The 18,922-nt window shown below is 41.9% G+C and overlaps 2 protein-coding genes and 1 long non-coding RNA gene across 6 annotated transcripts in view; 1 reads left to right on the top strand and 2 right to left on the bottom strand.

Moving 5' to 3' along the window:
• rab3gap2 (RAB3 GTPase activating protein subunit 2 (non-catalytic)) overlaps positions 1–4,324 on the bottom strand; it is a 34,183-nt gene extending 29,859 nt beyond the window's left edge. For 3 of the 4 annotated variants that reach the window (XM_083544527.1, XM_083544528.1, XM_083544529.1), the window contains exons 1-2: positions 3,962–4,323; positions 282–361 (exon numbers count right to left, since the gene is read on the bottom strand). In XM_083544527.1, the coding sequence (XP_083400653.1) occupies positions 282–361; positions 3,962–4,076 (195 nt within the window). In that variant the 5' untranslated portion in view covers positions 4,077–4,323. Of the gene's footprint in view, positions 1–281; positions 362–3,961 lie in introns of all 4 variants that reach the window. The other variant, XM_083544526.1, reaches the window with a different exon arrangement.
• Positions 4,325–5,538: 1,214 nt separating this feature from the next.
• LOC310727945 lies at positions 5,539–8,835 on the top strand. Its single transcript, XR_014534117.1, has 3 exons — positions 5,539–5,651; positions 6,656–8,355; positions 8,413–8,835. It is a non-coding gene; the product is annotated as an uncharacterized lncRNA (long non-coding RNA).
• ppp1cb (protein phosphatase 1, catalytic subunit, beta isozyme) lies at positions 8,442–18,390 on the bottom strand. The gene is made up of 8 exons (XM_083544861.1): positions 18,256–18,390; positions 17,128–17,259; positions 11,060–11,290; positions 10,877–10,981; positions 10,311–10,382; positions 10,071–10,222; positions 9,822–9,956; positions 8,442–9,606 (listed from the first exon to the last, which is right to left on the bottom strand). Exons 1-8 carry the CDS (start codon positions 18,305–18,307, stop codon positions 9,502–9,504), a joined length of 984 nt encoding a protein of 327 aa, XP_083400987.1. The 5' UTR covers positions 18,308–18,390; the 3' UTR covers positions 8,442–9,501.
• Positions 18,391–18,922: the final 532 nt, after the last annotated feature.

The following is an 18,922-nucleotide window of genomic DNA, read 5'->3' as shown; positions in this document are numbered from 1 at the left end:
AGACAAATATACTCGCCTGTGTATACATAACTATACATCTTTATCGTGAAATATCGTGTAAACTTTAGCCAATCAGCACCTTTATCACGTTTCCATCTAAATATGTAACAATTAGCACTTTTTATATCGAATTGTCGATATTTTCCCTACATTTTTAGGTAATTATGGTGTTAAACGAATCATCGGTGGAGTTCTCTCATCAACTCAAACTCATCAGTTCCCTTTAATGATCACAAACTGAATGATTTAGTGTCAGAACTGTGTGTGTGTAACAACAAAACCTGGACCGTGGTTCCATCTTCTTTGGTATCTGCTCCATCCCAGGAGCCCCAATCTGAGTCATCCCATGTTAACTCTGTCTCTACAGAGAGAGAGAGAGAGAGAGAGAGAGAGAGAGAGAGAGAGAGAGAGGGAGAGAGAGGGAGAGAGAGAGAGAGGGAGAGAGAGAGAGAGAGAGAGAGAGAGAGAGAGAGAGAGAGAGAGAGAGATTTTTTTTTTATGTGTCAATTATTGACAAAAGTCAGTGAGACAGACATTGAGACAGATGTGGAGACCGGCAGGTAGACAGACTGGGAGACAGACAGTAGGACAGCTAAACAGAAGTATAGATAAACATCCAGAAAGGCAGACAGATGAAAAGCCAAAGTAACAAGCTCGTGAATATACATGGACTCAGATGGAGTCCATGGAGACAGATGAACAGCCAGAGAAGCAGACATGGAGACAGACGTAGAGACAGACGTGGAGACAGACGTGGAGACAGACGTGGAGACAGACGTGGAGACAGACGTGGAGATGGACATTTAGATTAACACCTCAGATAGATAGATCGATAGATAGATCGATAGATAGATCGATAGATAGATCGATAGATAGATCACTCTCACTCTCTCTCTCTCCGTCTATCTCTGTGAGAGAAAGTAGATGATGAGCTTGTGCCCTTGTACAGAATGACTCACTCACTCAGTAGAGGGCAAACCATCTCTGTGTCACTGCAGTGCAGCATCACAACTTACGTCACTCCTCCTCGCTCTCCTCCACTCCACTCCTCTCATCTCACCTCTGCTCCAGTTTAACAGCCACATTATAACCATGCAAGAGTCTGAGACTGATTAAGAAATCAATTGACGGTCACAAATAAACTGTCGTCTCTACGTAAACATTATTAATGTCTTTCCACCATATCATGATGGCTCTGGATGACAGTTCACACCACATGATTCACTTCATTGATCAATAATTACTCCATATCTGTAATACTGATGTGACAATACAACCCCTGCTAGACCTCTTATTATGACTCAGAAGATTATGATATTAGTGTTAAAATTTGATCATATAAATCAACGAGTGATGAATCAAATCAATCAACCTCATGCATTAACTTCTGCACCGATCTGATTGGTGCATCAAGAGCATCTATATTTTTTGAGGAGACTTTCAAGTTCATCTGTCCTCTGAAATTGTGATTATCTATTACATTACAGAGTGGCATGGCAGCTCTACTGTGTGTAAATAAACCCTGCAAATTAGAAGTCGACCAATTCATCGTTTGTGAAGATCAACCTGCACCAATACTTGATTGCTGGATCAGCAATAATCAGCAATAATCTCTAAATAGTTTTTCCGGGTTGTGTTATTCCGTACGAGAGCGGCCTCTATAGGCGAATCACTGACACCACATGCTGTTTATCTGGTGTCTTTTTTTTTTTTTTATTATTATTATTATTAAATATTATTATTAGAATATATATTATAATTATTTGTTATAATTACAATATATATTGTTTTTATTTAATTGGCGCTTTACTTCTTGTTTCAGTTTGAATGCATCTTATTTTTCTCAATATTTAATAATATAATTAATATATTCATATTTATTTCATTTAGCACATTTTCATGATAAAGTAGTTTTTTTTTTATTTTTGTAATAAAGTTCAGTACTATTTTCTATTGAGTGTTTGCATTATTTTTTTTTATCCAGGATGCATTTTAATGACAATATAATAATAAATTATTGGCAAACACGATCCAACCTAACTATCGATATTGGTAAAATCAACGAGCTCTACTGCACAGGGTGGGCAAAACCACTCAACACATCGCTGGCACCCGATTACCTGTCATTTTACTGCCAGTCATCATCACGCAGATCTTCTCCACTCTGTACATTCATGTGTAAAGGTGAGAAGAACAGTATTAAATGTCTGAGCAGGACTTATTCCTGGGTTACAGACTTTTGTCTATTTTAATTATTGTCGACTTAACCTCAGCTTTAGGCACTAGAATATTTTATTAGATAGACTGCAGTCCATTTGAATTGTAGATACTTCCATGGCTTGGTTTACAGTTTATCTTTTTGTTCGCACTCAGTTCGTTCAGCTAGGCCAGTTTAAATCTAAATCTTCAAGCATTACTGCAGGTGTCCCTCAGGGTTCAGTTCTGGGCCCCTTACCACTTGGATATCTTTTGGAAACATGGTATCCAATTTCATTGTTATGCTGCTGACACCCAGCTCTATCTGTCCTCAAAACCTACTTCAGACCTTACTCCATCTTCTCTTTTTACTGTTTGTCTGAAGTCGACGTTCAAACTGAAAAACTCCTCGTGGGCACAAAAGACCATCCTTTTAAGACCAGGAGTTTCACTGTGTATTGACTGTTCCACAGTTTGTCCTCTGACACATGTTAAAATTTATATCCTGGACAACACCTTGTTTTGTTTTATTTTTGGTCTTCACCTTAAACTTATACACAAGTTGCACAAATACTCCTACAATGGAAATCCTGTTCTGCACTGGCTTCCTGTTAAGCAGAGCACTGAATATAAAATCCTGCTTTTCGTTTATATAACGCATTACATAACCCGACTCCTTCATATTTACCTGACCTACTTCTAACATTTACTCCTTCTCGAACTCTTAGATCAACATTCTCATCCAAGTTCTTCCTTGTATGCGTTTGACAACTATGAGATCTGGAGCTTTTAGGACGTATTTAGGTATTTTAAACCGTTGTTAATTGTTTTGTAAGGTCCTTGCGTGTCATGTAAGACGCCTATAAATAATAATAATTATTATTCTGGAATCTGATGAACCCAAAGATGCTCCGAATAAAAGACGACTTCTCCGAAGATCTCCAGAAGATCTTTGACGTTATTACAACATATATTGTGCCTTATAGTGCTCTAATGACATTTTCTCCTATAAATCCTAAACACATACACACATACACACACACACACACACGATAACGTCAGCATTTTCACACTCGATTTGGTCGTGAATTTATTTACAAGGACTATTACGAAACTGACTTTTCAAGAAAAGCTGGACATGGTGAGGAATGTTTACCAAAACCCTTCAAAACAGTTATTAAGCTTTTTTATGAACAATTTACACTTTATAGGCACAGGAACAAAGCAAAAATCCTCAGGAAACCCCGGGGTGATGTGATGAGGTAAATATCAGTGCTTCTGCTGGAAATAATGTGTGTGTGTGTGTGTGTGTGTGTGTGTGTGTGTGTGTGTGATGAAGTGAATATCGCTGCTCCTTCTGGAGATGATGTATGTGGAGGTGCAGTTGTGACTCCAGTGAAAGGAGACGTGTTGAATTGTGATCATTGTGTTTGTTGCTTTAGTGATGATGTTCATTCTGACTGGATGAGATCCTGTGTGATGCTTTGAGGGATTAAAAAGTGGATCGATTCAGGCAGAACATCACTGAAGGCCTGGGGGTGAAATGCACTTTCTTTTTTCTGCCCAGGGATTTTATATTTATTTGTTACACATACATATTTATTCGCACTTGTGAGTTTGTAACTATTTGCACTTTTGCTGGATGATAAAGTATCATTTTGTTCTAAACACGTCGTTTATAAAGCACTATATAAAACAGAATAGTTTGTTCCTGGGGGAAAAGAGTGTTAGATTTCTAACTAAAGCTCGTCAGTCTCACTATTACCTGTCTGCTCCTTGTTGTCATCTGTCGAGGGATTTTTCTGTGGACTGTGGAAAAGAAAATCACGAACTTGTTTCAGCTCCTGAACGCGACAAAAATCCATCAGACTGCAGGACATCCTGAAGTGAAGCTAACTGCGGCTAACCACAAGCTAAACTGATCATTAATGAACAGCTACGACTTATCCCACAAAAAGTGTCAGCCGTGTGAAAGAGAAAGCGGTAAATTCGGTGTTTGAAATAGTTTCTAGTACATTTAGTCCAAAAATAATGATGAAAAAGCTGCCAGATGTGCTCCAGACTCCAGCTCTGCTTCAACTGGGTTCAGGTGACACAACTTCAGCCGGAAAAACAACACACAGCCAGAAATAGGGCTCAATCCCAAATCTCTCTCTAGTCACTACGTAGGCGCCATAAGTAGGGTACAATCTATGTGTATTCTACACGCTACCTAGTCTGCTTAGTCACCAATAGGAGTAGATTTGGGATAAAGCCTATGTAGAAACAGTTTCAATTACCCACATCGCTCCCTGCTGCCTTGGAGTATATACAGGTTCGTAATCACTTATTCCTTATTAAAAAAAAAAGATATATAGATATATATATATATATATATATATATATATATATATATATATATATATATATATATATATATATATATATATATATATATATTTTATTTTACAATTGTTAAAGAGAAATTCTGAAGGAAACGAGCTCTAAAATTTCATATTTTATGGTTGAAAATATATTAGAGTGACATTTATATCACAAAGTAATCACACAAAGACACAAGTAAATGTCCTTTTCTCTTTGAAAGAATGATCATGCATTTTTTTTTACTAAATAAATAAATGTGTGTGTATATATTTGTGTGTGTATTATTATTATACACAGTGATCAAGTGTAGACCGTTAGAACGTTGTTGCTAGGCAACGCGGATAGTGAGCATTTAGCTTGGATGAATTAAAAAGTCTTTATACGCTACAATCAAAGACAAACAGAGAGTGGAAATATGATAAAAATGTAGAAAACACCAACATTTCCCTCAGATGTGTAGTTAAATTGTCAATAAAATGCATTTCCACTACAAAAAAAAGAGAATAATTACTGTTAGCATCAAGTTTGAAAGGAAACACGACCGCCATATTGAAAAAACGTCATCATTGCGTCACCGGTCGCGTACTGAAAGCTGAGAGGAAGAAAAAAGTTAAATTACTTTCAATTTTTTTTCCATTTAATTGTATTGAATGTTTATTCACAATTTAGAAAGTTTTGCTCAAAATGCTAGCAAATGTGGTTATTTAAAAAAAAAATACACAATCGGCCATGTTTCTCCATAATACTGTAAATCCTGATCGTTTTTCCCGCCAAAATCCCAAAACAGTTTGTTTTGGATGAATGTCTGGTTAAACTGTATAGAACCAATACAATTTGGTGTTTCATTACTTAAATAAACACTTAGAGATATTATCTGTACACCAGCAATCATGAACATTGCAATAAGTATTAGCTAATTATACTGAAATGATTGAAACCATCAATTTTACAATTTTGTGACTGGATTTAATCCACCAGATCTCTGGTACGACATTTTTCCCAATATGGAGGTGAGAACCAGGAGAAAAGACCAGACCTTAAAACGTAAAACCAGAGCAAAGCAGAGTTCTCAACTACTAGCAGATCAACAGGTGATCCTCAAACCACCAGACGACACCAAACGTTCTGTTTCACATCTCCACCCTGGACCAACACTAGCATCATCACAATCAGAATCTCGCAAGATATCACACTGGTCAGAAGATCTCGGTTAATTTCCGAAGGCGTTCTTTTTGGTACGTTATCGTTTCAAACTGATTAAAAAACACGTGAGATCATTGTGTTTATATGCGACAGGACGATGTGCCGGTAAACAGAACCGAGAGTTCGGGTTTACAATCAGACAAACAGGTGAAGTATTCACTCATTGGTTAAATTTGGATTACTGATTAGAAGGTTATGAGTTTAAATTCCAGCACTGCCAAGTTGCCCCTGTTGGGCCCTTGAGCAAGGCCCCTAACCCTGAACCACTTAGTTTTATAAATGAGATAACTGTAAATACTCTGTGCACACATGAAGTGATGCGTATTTTTGTTCACCCAAAAGTGCTCCTGCATGACGATGTCCCTGTGCACAACACCAGCTCCATGAAGATCTCCTGCTATAGAGCTCCAACACTAGTGAACACCTTTTGGGATGAAAGTGAACACTGACTCCACCACAGGAACCTTCTCACCTTCATCAGTACCTGACTTTACTACCATCTTTGTGCCTGAATGAATCCCCACAACATCTAGTGGAACATCTTAATGTGGAATGAGATGTTCAAAAAGGACACCAATCTCATGGGCAGATGTCCACAACTGTTGTTCTTAAAGTATTAGAAGAAGTGTAGGGTTGATAAAGATTTCTAGAAGGAGTCTCCAGTGTCAGAGGTAATGATGTATTGAAGTTTTTACGGCATCTTCAGGCCATTTTTTTTGTTTGTCATGAAAGATGCAGGTGCAGATCAAAAGCAGAACTTCACAAGCAGAACTTAATCCTATTGTTCTACAACATTAAATCCAATCACGAATAAATCTTAATGACAGAAGTGTTTTTTTTCTTTCTTTATACCGTGCATCATTAGATCCTCTCCTTCTGGTTGGTTTCCCAGGTGAGCTCCACAGCAGGTTTCTGCTCAGTCCTCAGACGTGTGGTGACCTGGATCAAGCAGAGCGCTCTGTTCCCCTGGCTGCAACGTGCAGTCGAGACTCTGAAGCACAGCATCTTGGGTAATCAGTCGTGGCCTGTAGCTCTGGTACAGTTCAGCCTGTGGCTGCTGCTCCTCTGGCTCCTCTCGTACCTGCACATGGGCTTGCCCTGCTTCCTCCTCGCACTCGTCTTCTGGATCTATAACAGGTTTGGAGGAGGACCATCGCTATCAACCCTCATTACCTGGTGGCAAGATAACTGAAAAATTCTCCTCCTTTAGATGAATAATAAACAGATGAAATCTTTCTTTCTAGTTTTGGAGAAAAAAAAAACCCTGAAATGAACACTATGTGGACAAAAGTACAGACACCCCTGCCTTTATCTGCCTGGGCTTCTTCACCAAACAGTTAGTTGGAGGCACACAAGTGTATCGGACGTCTTTGTATGCTGCAGCATGGAATTCTCCCTTCACTTGAGCTAGGAGACCTAAACCTGTTCCAGCATGACAATACCCCTGTGCACAAAGCCATCCATGAAGATCTGCTTTCCATGGGTTGGATATGGTGGAAGATCTCCTGCTTTAGTGCTCCAACCCTAATGAACACCTTTTAGGGATAAAAGTGAACACTGACTGCACCCCAGGAACCTCCTCACCTTCATCAGTTCCTGACTTCCCAACACATAAACGAATCTCCACAAAGTCTAGTAGAACATCTTTCATTTAAGAGTGGAACTTATTATATCAGCAAATGTGGAACTGGATGTTCAGCAATCTTATGGCCAGGTGTCCACAAACGTTTGGTCATATAGTGTGTGTGTGTGTGTGTGTGTGTGTGTGTGTGTGTGTGTAAAATTACTTCATTATTATTTTATTGGATTTTTTCAATTCCAAACATTTCTTCAACACCAACATCTTGACAAGAGAAACTGGTGTAAATGTAGTTAGAAATGGACAAAAATTAATGGAATCAGAAGAAATATTTTACTCCTCACTCAAATTACATCAGAATAATAAAAAAATACACAAAATAATTGTCTTTAGCTCCATTTATTGAGTTCAAAGAACTTGAAAGCCAGTTATACAAATTGTATGTGTTTTGGAATATTTTCCCTGACATCCAATTATAAATTAAGAAAAAAAAAAAAAAAAATGCAACAATTCAAGAACGAAAAAAAGAAACGGATTTTTGGTGACTGACAGCAGTGTCGGCCAATCAGATCACTCCTCCTGGTTACTCGCCCTCGTCAGCTCCGTTTTATTCTCTTGTAGAGACGCCATGTGGCCACTGGGGGCGCCGTCACTACGTCTATAGCGCTTATGCTTTTATATATTTATATATAAAATACACATGTAATCGCCATTAAAATCATCTACCTTAGTGCATGAAAGCAAAAACACCTAACTAAATAAAAAAAAAAAAAAAAGAATTTAACAGGAATTATGTTTTTACATCAATACTGCACTCAAGAAGGAGAGAAAGAAAGACTTCAAAATGCTCAGTGAACATCTTTAGATGATGATGAGGAGGAGGAAAGAGCAGTGTGTGTATTTAAGTGCGAGTTTGTTTGTGAATCCTTTGTCCTGAATGAACCTGACGTTCATCATTCTGATCATGTTCTACAGATACGGTGCTGGTGTTTCGTCTGAAATGGTCACAGAGCGTGAGAGAGAGAGAGAGAGAGAGAGAGAGAGAGAGAGAGCGAGAGAGAGAGAGAGAGAGAGAGAGAGAGCGAGAGAGAGAGCGAGAGAGAGAGCGAGAGAGAGAGAGGGTAAAAAATAAAACGAAGTACAAGAGACGGATGAGACGATACAAGAGAAATAGGAAGAGAATGAGAACAATAGAGACAAAGCGACAGACAGAGGGAGAGGACAGCAAGACAAACAGACAGGGACAGATAAACAGAGGAAAAGAGAGGAGGAGAGACAATTGGAAAAACCCTTGAAAAAGAGGGGGGACGAGACGCAAACACTGTCGTTATGGCGTTTTCTGTTCACATCATACACACTGTTGCTTATTGGCTAAAATCGGTCACATGATCTGCAGGAGCTCACATGGTTTCTCGCTCCATCGCCTTGACGACGTGAACGGGAAACCGTTTCAGAAAAGTAGAGGGGGAAAAGAAAAAAAAAAAAAAAGAAAACAAAGGAGTATTATTCCCTTGTGTTGTTACCGCATATTGTTCTGCAATAGTCGTTCCCTTCCTCCTTCACGTCATCTTTCTCTCCATCTCATTCACTCGCTCGGCCTCTGATAAAAACATACAGAGCCCTGGAACGAGGTTACATTACGTCATACTGTAGTGTGTGTGTGTGTGTGTGTGTGTGTGTGTGTGTGTGTGCTGTACACCTTAGTGCGCTCGTTTCTGAGTAAAAACTGTGTGTGTGTGTGTGTGTGCTGATAAAGACTAACATTCAGCTTAAAGCCCTGGATTTAAAGTCTTGAACACCCTACATAGAAATAACATTGATTTTAATGTCAATACTGCGTGAGAGTGAGAGAGAGAGAGAGAGAGAGAGAGAGAGAGAGAGAGAGAGAGAGAGAGAGAGAGAGAGAGAGAATCCTCCCTTCGCATCCATGTAATTATTAATATGAATATTATTTTTAAAAATAGCACTGAACAGGCAGAAACATACATAAAGCGCGTATCACCTGGTCACGGCAAAAAATTATGTACACAACATTAAGAAAAAAGAGTGAGGGGGGAAAAAGGGGAAAGAGGGAGAGGCTGATTGTGAATGGGTACCACCTCAAGTATAGGGGTGGGGATGGCCGAGGGGGGGCTTTCTGGGTGGGCGGGGCAGGGCGTTCACCTCTTCTTCGGGGCCTGTGCCGTGCGGGGAGGCGTGACGGGGCGGCCCGAGTTTACTCCTCCGTACTGATACTTAGCCTTCTTCTCTGAGGGCTTTAGGATCTGTGTGTGAGAGAGAGAGAGAGAGAGAGAGAGAGAGAGAGAGAGGGAGAGAGAGGGAGAGAGAGGGAGAGAGAGGAGAGACCAAAAAAGCAAGTTAGAGAGAGATAAACAGATAGAAAAAAAAAAGATGGAGCAACCATAAAACTGAGATGGAGAAAAAAAGGGTATAAAGGAGTGTGTGAGTGAGTGTGTGTGAGATGATCATGTTGTGTTACCTGAAAGGAGCACATGAGGGACTCGTCGACGCTCATCATGCCCCCGGCGTTGTCGAACTCTCCGCAGTAATTGGGCGCTGAGAACAGAGTGACCAGCTGCCGCTTCGCAAAGAACTCATACCCGTCCTCCACCACCTACACCCAACCCAGAGAAACCATCAGGACCATCACTGTGAGACACTATAGAAAGCTCCTGCCTGAGCAGCTTCTGACCAACCAGGAGTTAAAAACCCAGGTGATGGTTTTTACCTGGTGTGCTCTGCAGATGAGATCCAGATCGTGGCGATTGAGGAATTTGCTGACCACGTCGGCGCCGAAGGTGAAGGACACGCCCCGATCGTTCTCTCCCCAACCCTGAACATCTTTATCAGGATCTGACCACAACAAATCACACAGCAAACCTACAGAGAGAGAGAGAACCTGGTACCTGGTGGTGGACTTTGAGACGTTACTCCTCACATACACCCAACCACACACACACACACACACCTGTATCAGGAACATCTGTGGGCCTCATGATCCTTCGAATCTGCTCCATGGACTGCAGGTCAGGTGAGAGACCTGAAGAGGTGAAATAATTATTAACTAATTATCAGCTGAGGAACATTTAACCACACCTATAAAACACTGTACCTTCATCCTGACTGAATGGTTTGTCCTATTTATCTGAAATCCTGCATTTGTTTTGGGTCACTTTTGTTCTGGTCTGGTTCACCGTCTGGTACCTTTGAGGTAACTATCAGCTCTCCTCACAGTCATTTGTCCTTTACTATATCAGGAGAATGTGTGTGTTTCTGTCCACACAGGTGCTTGTTTACATTTATGGCATTTGGCAGAAGCTCTTCAGAGGGACTTAAAACGGAGCACTTGCTCATCAGTGGCAGCAGAGACGTCTCGATACCAGAATGTTGGCTCGGATACGATAAGAGAATATAATACCTCGGTATCGATACTAAACCCATACCATAAGTGACAAATAACAGCCTCAAAAGAGAAGTGAAAGTTATTAAAAAACAATGCATTGTTGAAGATGTGTATTTAAGTCTGGGGTCTACCTCCATGGCAGCAGAAAATCTTCTCATCAATGATGGCAGCGATGGGGAGGCAGTTAAAGCAGTCAGTGAAGGTCTTCCACAGCTTTATGTTGAACCTGCGCTTACCTGTAAAAACACACATACCAGTTACAAGAGCAGTAGATGAAAAGGTACGTGTCCCTCACTTACCCGAGCCGGACTCACACTCGTCGTAGAAGCCGTAGATGCGGTTGATGGAGGCGCACTCGTGATTGCCCCTGAGCAAAAAGAAATTCTCTGGGTATTTGATCTTGTAGGCCAACAGGAGGCAGATGGTCTCGAGGGACTGCTTCCCTCGGTCCACATAATCACCCAGGAAGAGATAGTTTGCCTCTGGGGGGAAACCACCGTACTCAAACAGCCGCAGCAGGTCGGTGTACTGACCGTGGATATCACCTGCAGGGGAACACGGCATAATGATTCAAATGTTCTTCAGAATCGCTTTTCAGTAAGACACCATGCATCTACACGAGAGGGGAAGTGGAAGATCACTGCTAAGTGCTAATAATATTAACTGAATGCAAAGAAAAAAAAAGTTTTTAGAAGAACAAATAGACATTAGTGTCAAGATGATGGGATGAGGTTCAGGCAAAATTCTGAGAAGCAGCAGCAATAAAGCCAGTGGAATGTGAGGTTTTGTGTCAGTTTTTGCTGAACGTTCCGTTTGGTGGCTTTGGTCTGATTTGATTGCACCAGTACAGTCGAGATGATTGGAAAGCGTGACAGAAATATTTGGGCAAAATCCATTAAGGCAGAAACTTTTTTTTTTGGAATACAGGAACCTTTTTTAACAGTTCAGAGGTATTGACCACGTTTCCAAACTAGGCCCAAATTTGACCCGATGGTGGCGCTAGAGTGTTGGCAACGCTTCCGGCCAAATTTCACATTTTACCAGATGGTTTTATGAACTGGTCACCTAATTACAAACAGTGCTAAACTGTAAAGATTTGAACATCAAAACAAAACACTAGCAATGATGTCATACAGGAAGAGAACACAAGAAACAAGATCTTTTAAAAACCAAACAAAAAAATAAACTGTTACACCAGTTCAGGGTTTTGGTCAACATCAGCAGAGTCGATGCTCACCTGCCCACCAGGCTGAAGATCAGGTTACACGAGTAAATGCCAGCCTGATGATGCTTGGAAAAGATCAAGCGTGTTGATGAGGAAATAACACTCGCTGTGAGAGTGTGATAATAACGATGATGAGGAAAATAACCCTCGTCTAAAGACCGGCTCATTAATATGAATGTGGAACTGAACCTCACCCGAAGAGCAGGTCAACAACAATGGTGCAGAACTAACCCTTGCTCAATGACCAGGTCAGTACTGTCATTGCCTACTAGGCCTACACACAAAGACTAGATGAACGACATTGATCACCTGGAGATGGTGTCCATCTCTGAGATCATCAACAAGTTCAAGTTTCTGAATCAAGTTTCAAAATTTCTGTAGCACTTTCACAATGGACTTTGTCTCAAAGCAGCTTTAGAGAACGTAAGAATGCAGGTGAACGATGTGTATTTATCCCCGATGAACAGCCATGAGCAGACTGTGGTGAAAGAAAAACTCCCTTAGATCTCTTAGACCTTGAGAGGAACCAGACTCAAAAGCAGAACCTCATCCTCATTTGGGTGACATCAAGAGTGTGATTATAGTCTTTAAACACTACAGAACACTGGAGAGTGAGAACTAACATGAGCACTGGAGTGTGTGATTATCAGTGATGTTCTTTCTACAGTCAGATGACGTTGTGGAACCAGGAGCTTTTGAGCAAGTCATAAAATAGCTCAACATCTGAGACCATCACAGATCCAACACCAGCTTCTCCATGCCAGAACCTTCAAACACTCAGAGGTCCAATGGCCAAACTCTACATGAGGTGAAATCCAGTGTTAACAAACACCTCAACTCTTTCCCCTTTCCCATCAGGTCAACACTGCTCCCAAGCTCCAGACACTCAACTCAAAATCAATATAAAAATGTCCTCAAGTATGAAATTAGCCTTCAAGAATGTTCTTAAAGAAACCTGAAAGTTCTCTAGTCTCAACAACATTAACAGTGGAGGTAGACTGGGTCTACAAAAAAGTTATCAAGGGATCAAAAATGCTGATGTTGACCAGAATCAGGTCAGGTCTCTAACGTAAACAAAACAAAAAAAAACACGGTTTAATGCCAATGAATGTGGGCTGAAGATCAAATCAATGCTTGGAAACAAAATCTTACAGATCGGACCTGGAGGGTGCGTATTCGATTGTGAGTAAGTGCTGATTGTAAAGCAGAGAGCTCGAGAGTGAAGAAGGTGCAGAAACATGGCTTCTGGCAGCATTTAATCACAATTTTCTGCTAGTTTCAGTGCATATGCGATTCCAGATCCTCGACTCCCACAGCGCTGGTGCTCGCGCTCAACAGACTCTTTGTGAAAACTGAGAGAAGTGTAAATTCACCCTCATATTTCACTAAGTAGGTCAAACTGAGGAGAAACATCTTACAAAACCAGTAAAAGAACAAATATCATCTCATATTACTGTAAGCACCTGAACAATGAGGCGCTGAGAGCATGTAGTATGACGTGTAGTTAAATAAACACCTCAACCATTGGAACAGTAAGAAATGGACATTCGGTGACACCCAGATGAGGATGGGTTCCATTTTAAGTCTGGTTCCTCTCTGGGTTTCTTCCTCGTGCCATCTCGTGGAGTTTTTCCTTCACCACAGTCTCCACTGTGTCCCTCATTAGGAATAAAATAACACCACCATTTTTATTACCGATATACGTGTACTTGTGTACACTGCAACCAAACTGCTGTGTTTGCCAGGTTGGATCAGAAGCACAAGGAAGCAGTTTGTACCCACTGGAGATGGGAGACTTGAGCAGCACAACCAGAAGTGTAAAGCTTTAATCACTGAACTACAGCAGAGTCAAATGTTAGATCACATTCAATAAGTTTGTCGAACGTCTCTGAACCCGGTCCTCCTAAAACCATCTCGGGTTTGATTCCATCAAATCATGTGAACAAGTCACGTTACTTAGTCTTCCTTTGTTCATAAAATCAGATGAGTTTAATCAGATTACTGAAAATAATAAAAACACAGACTTTCATGGAAATGGAGCTCCATAAGTGTTTGCAGCACAAGACGATGCGAGTGATCTTCCTGCAGGTGTTCCTTCATGATGACATGCCGTACATTCTTTCTTCCAAAAGGTGCATGTATAGAATTGTTTAGGAATTCTGATACGCTCAGTCCAGAGCACAGACTCCGTGACTGGAGCAGGTCTGTAAACTCGCCATGAAGCTTCCATGGAGCTTTTCTGAACACCTCATGTCTGGTGTATTATCAGGATTCCGCAGTGAGATGAAGAGTATTGAAGCCTAATAAAGGCATGTGTGAAAGTCATCTGGAGTCAGATCTTGAACCCTCAGCATGATCATCCAGCCAGAGAAAATCCAGGCTAATGATGTCCTGCTCACACACCATACAGCACAAAATCACATCCAACTCCTTCATCACTGACAAACAAAGACCAAGTGTCACTGTGTGTGTGTGTGTGTGTGTGTGTGTGTGTGTGTGCGCGCGTCTAGGAGGATATTAACACAGGCAAGGCTTCTTCCAAGTCTCCTGTCCTCATTAGACTCACATTTATAACTTGCTCCACTTACACACACACACACACACACACACACACACACACACACACACACACACACACACACACACACACACTACAGAAAATGAGTTAGTGTGTAATAATATTGGTTGTGTAAATGTGTGTGTGTGTGTATCAGTATTCTGTAAATAAGCAGGACCTCTGTGTGGGATTGCAGTTCTTTGAGTATGTGTATTACTTATGTACGAGTTTGTGTAGGAGAGAAAGAAAGAGTGTGTGTGAGTGTGTGTATACACAAGTGTGTGCTTTTCAAGTAGCCCACTGATGAAACACTTACAAGTGGGAAGATAAACTATTTCTGTATGCTGACCAGGAGGAGTGCAAGTCTGATCTCTCTCTCTCTCTCTCTCTCTCTCTCTCTGTGTCTGTGTGTGTGTGTCTGTGTGTGTGTGTGTGTGTGTGTGTGTGTGTCCACGTGTAATGAAAGTAAATAAAATGAAAGAAATCCAAAGAGAACATGAAGGCGAAAGAAGGACAGAGTCAAAAGACCAGTAAAAAATTGAGGGACGAAAGAAAGAAAATATAACAAAAAAACTGAATACACTTATACACCAATTCACTCTCAGTCTCTCTCACCTTGTTTTTCACTTCATTTTCTTTTATCCCTTCATCCTTGCTGTCTTTCTTTTACACCAACTTTAACCTTTTTCCTGCCTAAATATTTTCATTTGTTCCTCTTCCCCCCATCCTCTTCCTTCCCCTCGTCTTTTCCTCTTTCATTCCATCCCCTTCTTTCCCCTCGTCTTTTCCTCTTTCATTCCATCCCCTTCTCTTTGATTCTTCCATTTATCCCTCCATCCAGTCACATGATTATTTTCTGATGTAAAGTTCATGATAAACGTCTGACTTTAATAGATGTACCTTCACCTTTTCCCTCTCAAGTGTTCTTTTTCAATCAGAGCACCAAACACCACCACACCATCAAACACCACACCATCAAACACCACCAGCACACCATCAAACACCACCAGCACACCATCAAACACCACCCCATCAAACACCACACGTCCACCACCACACCACCAAACACCACACCACCAAACACCACACCATCAAACACCACACCATCAAACACCACACCATCAAACACCACACCATCAAACACCACACGTCCACCACCACACCATCAAACACCAGCACACCATCAAACACCACATGTCCACCAGCACACCACCACCACACGTCCACCAGCACACCATCAAACACCAGCACACCATCAAACACCAGCACACCATCAAACACCAGCACACCATCAAACACCAGCACACCACCACCACACCATCAAACACCACCACACCATCAAACACCACACGTCCACCACCACACCATCAAACACCACCACACGTCCACCAGCACACCATCAAACACCAGCACACCATCAATCACCACACCTCCACCAGCACACCATCAAACACCACCACCATCTCATCATAAAACACCACACTACCACACCTCCACCACCACCATTAAATACCACCACCTCAATATTAAACACCACACCACACCAAAACAACACCATACCATCAAATACCACCTCCACACCATCAAACACCTCCACACCATCACCATCAAACAGCACACCACACAACACCTCCACGCCATCAAACACCACCCCACCACCCCACCAAAAGCACTCCAAATACATCACCACCACAACATCGAACACCACAATTTCTTAATCTTAACTAAATTGTGCACATTTTTCCTGCCCTGCATGACCCTGACAGATGGTGAGAGAGAAAGAGAGGAAGAGAGAGAGGGGATGAGGAGGTGGATGAGAGAGAGAGGATGAGGAGGTGGATGAGAGAGAGAGAGAGAGAAAGAAAGAGAGAGAGAGAGAGGATGGGGAGGTGGGAGAGAGAGAGAGAGAGAGAGAGAGAGAGAGAGAGAGAGGATGGGGAGGTGGGAGAGAGAGAGAGAGAGAGAGAGAGAGAGAGAGAGAGAGAGAGGATGAGAGAGAGAGAGAGAGAGAGAGGATGAGAGAGAGAGAGAGAGAGAGAGAGAGAGGATGAGAGAGAGAGGATGAGGAGGTGGATGAGAGAGAGAAAAAGATGATGGGGAGGTGGGAGAGAGAGAGAGAGAGAGAGAGAGAGGGAGGATGAGAGAGAGAGGATGAGGAGGTGGATGAGAGAGAGAGAGAGAGAGAGAGAGAGAGAGAGAGAGAGAGAGAGAGAGAGAGAAGAGAGAGAGAGAGAGAGAGGATGAGGAGGTGGATGAGAGAGAGAGAGAGAGAGAGAGAGGATGGGGAGGTGGATGAGAGAGAGAGAGAGAGAGAGAGAGAGAGAGAGAGAGAGAGAGAGAGGATGAGGAGGTGGATGAGAGAGAGAGAGAGAGAGGATGGGGAGGTGGATGAGAGAGAGAGAGAGAGGATGAGGAGGTGGGAGAGAGAGAGAGAGAGAGAGAGAGAGAGAGAGAGGATGAGGAGGTGGATGAGAGAGAGAGAGAGAGAGAGAGAGAGGATGGGGAGGTGGATGAGAGAGAGAGAGAGAGAGAGAGAGAGAGAGAGAGAGAGAGAGAGAGAGAGAGAGAGGATGAGGAGGTGTTTAAGTTGGCAGGCGTACCACAGATTTTGAGAGGAGCCTCGAGCTCCAGCAGGATGGGTTGACTGAGGAAGATCTCTCTGGATTTAATGCACAGACCTCGAACTTCAGCCTCCGTCATCTGGACAATCTTCCCAGGACGACATCCTCTCACTGTGGAGGGGAGAGAGAGAGAGAGAGAGAGAGAGAGAGAGAGAGAGAGAGAAGGAAATTAAAAAAGAAAGAACACAGCCCCATCATCATCATCACTACTATAGAAGTTGATCATCAGTGTCATGCACGAGAACATTCTGGATTCTGATTGGCCGGAAGTCGTTGATTCGTTTCCTGTAACACGTGTTTACGCGCACGCGCTCCTTCTACACATCAGCATTTCTATAGTAACACCATTTACACTGTACACAAGACCCACAGTTTCTCCTGAGATTATTTATTTACAGTCTCCAGTGTCAGAGAGGAGAAACTTCTCTCTCTCTCTCTCTCTCTCTCTCTCTCTCTCTCTCTCTCTCTCTCTCTCTCTCTCTCTCTCACACACACACACTCACACACACACACGTCAGTAAATGATGAAACCTGGCTGGTTTGCTCTGCCCCCGTGCTGCGTTCACCTGCGCTCCGATTTCGTGTTGCGTCGAGTTACCAAGTATCAGACCTTCACTCTTACAGATAGATATCATGACTCATCGCATCATAACGTGCACAAACGAACCCGAGCTTCATACAAAAACACCCAACAAAACCAATCAAATACATTTAAAGCTTTAAAAAAAAGAATTAATGACAAGAAAAAAAACCCACCGCGTACCGAAGGGCGCATCCAACCCCCCTCCCGCCGTCACCTGGTCAATTATATTAACAAAAATGATCCATTCGTGACAATTACAATATCTTATCGATTTTCATCAACCGGTTTTAAAATAAAATACGACTTTAGTCTGAATTTCAGAGCGCGGTTGCTAAGCTAACGAACGTTTCTGTTTGTAAACATTAGCCGGCTACGCAAGCTAGCGGAACTGACTAGCCGCCAGCACGACGCGCGTTCACGCGAACTAAAACGCTGCTATTCTGCAAAAAAACAGACAAATATAGTTAATAAAATGAATTAAGAGCCAAGAAAAACCCGAATCAGTCAGCAGCACGAGCATTTACCTTCCAACAGTCGGGAGATGAGGCTGTCGACGTTTAGTTCACCCTCCGCCATCTTCTCAAGTGAACTTCAGCGCTGCAATGCGTTACTGACCGCTAGTGGGCGCTTGTAGTGCAAGATTGATCTCTTATTTTCTCACTGACCGCTAGATGGCGGTCATAGTGCAGGATTTTCTCGCAGGATTCAGTCGCTGACCACTAGAGGGCGCCAAATGTGCAGCGTTTATCTTTTAAAGGTTTCAATGCTGCTTTACTGGATGATAAATATGGACAGTCGTATTGCCAGAGCACAGAACATACAGACACATAAAACCAGAAATAACAATACACTAATAATATATAATATACTATGATATAACTATAATAACAATATAATAAAAACAATAGCGTTAAAAAAACAAATAGTTAAAGTAGTTTTAATTGAAAAAAGGAAAGTAAATGTATATACGTGTGTGTGTGTGTGTGTGTGTGTGTGTGTGTGTGTGTGTTTGTCAGTGTTGCATACACCACTTCAGTTTGCCTACCAGCCTGGCACTGGAGTCCTTAATATGGCTTTTGCACACCTGTAAAAGACTGGGAGCACAGTAAGAGTGATGTTTTTTGACTTCTCTGTTGTTTCAAACGTCACCCAACCTGCACTTCTGAGGGATAATCTGATGTACATGAGAGC

The sequence above is a fragment of the Silurus aristotelis genome (assembly GCF_946808225.1).
Source record: "Silurus aristotelis genome assembly, chromosome: 6".
NCBI classification, from domain to species: Eukaryota; Metazoa; Chordata; class Actinopteri; order Siluriformes; family Siluridae; genus Silurus; species Silurus aristotelis.
The sequence above is the reverse complement of the archived record's forward strand: the minus strand, read 5'-3'. Positions and strand labels throughout refer to the sequence as shown.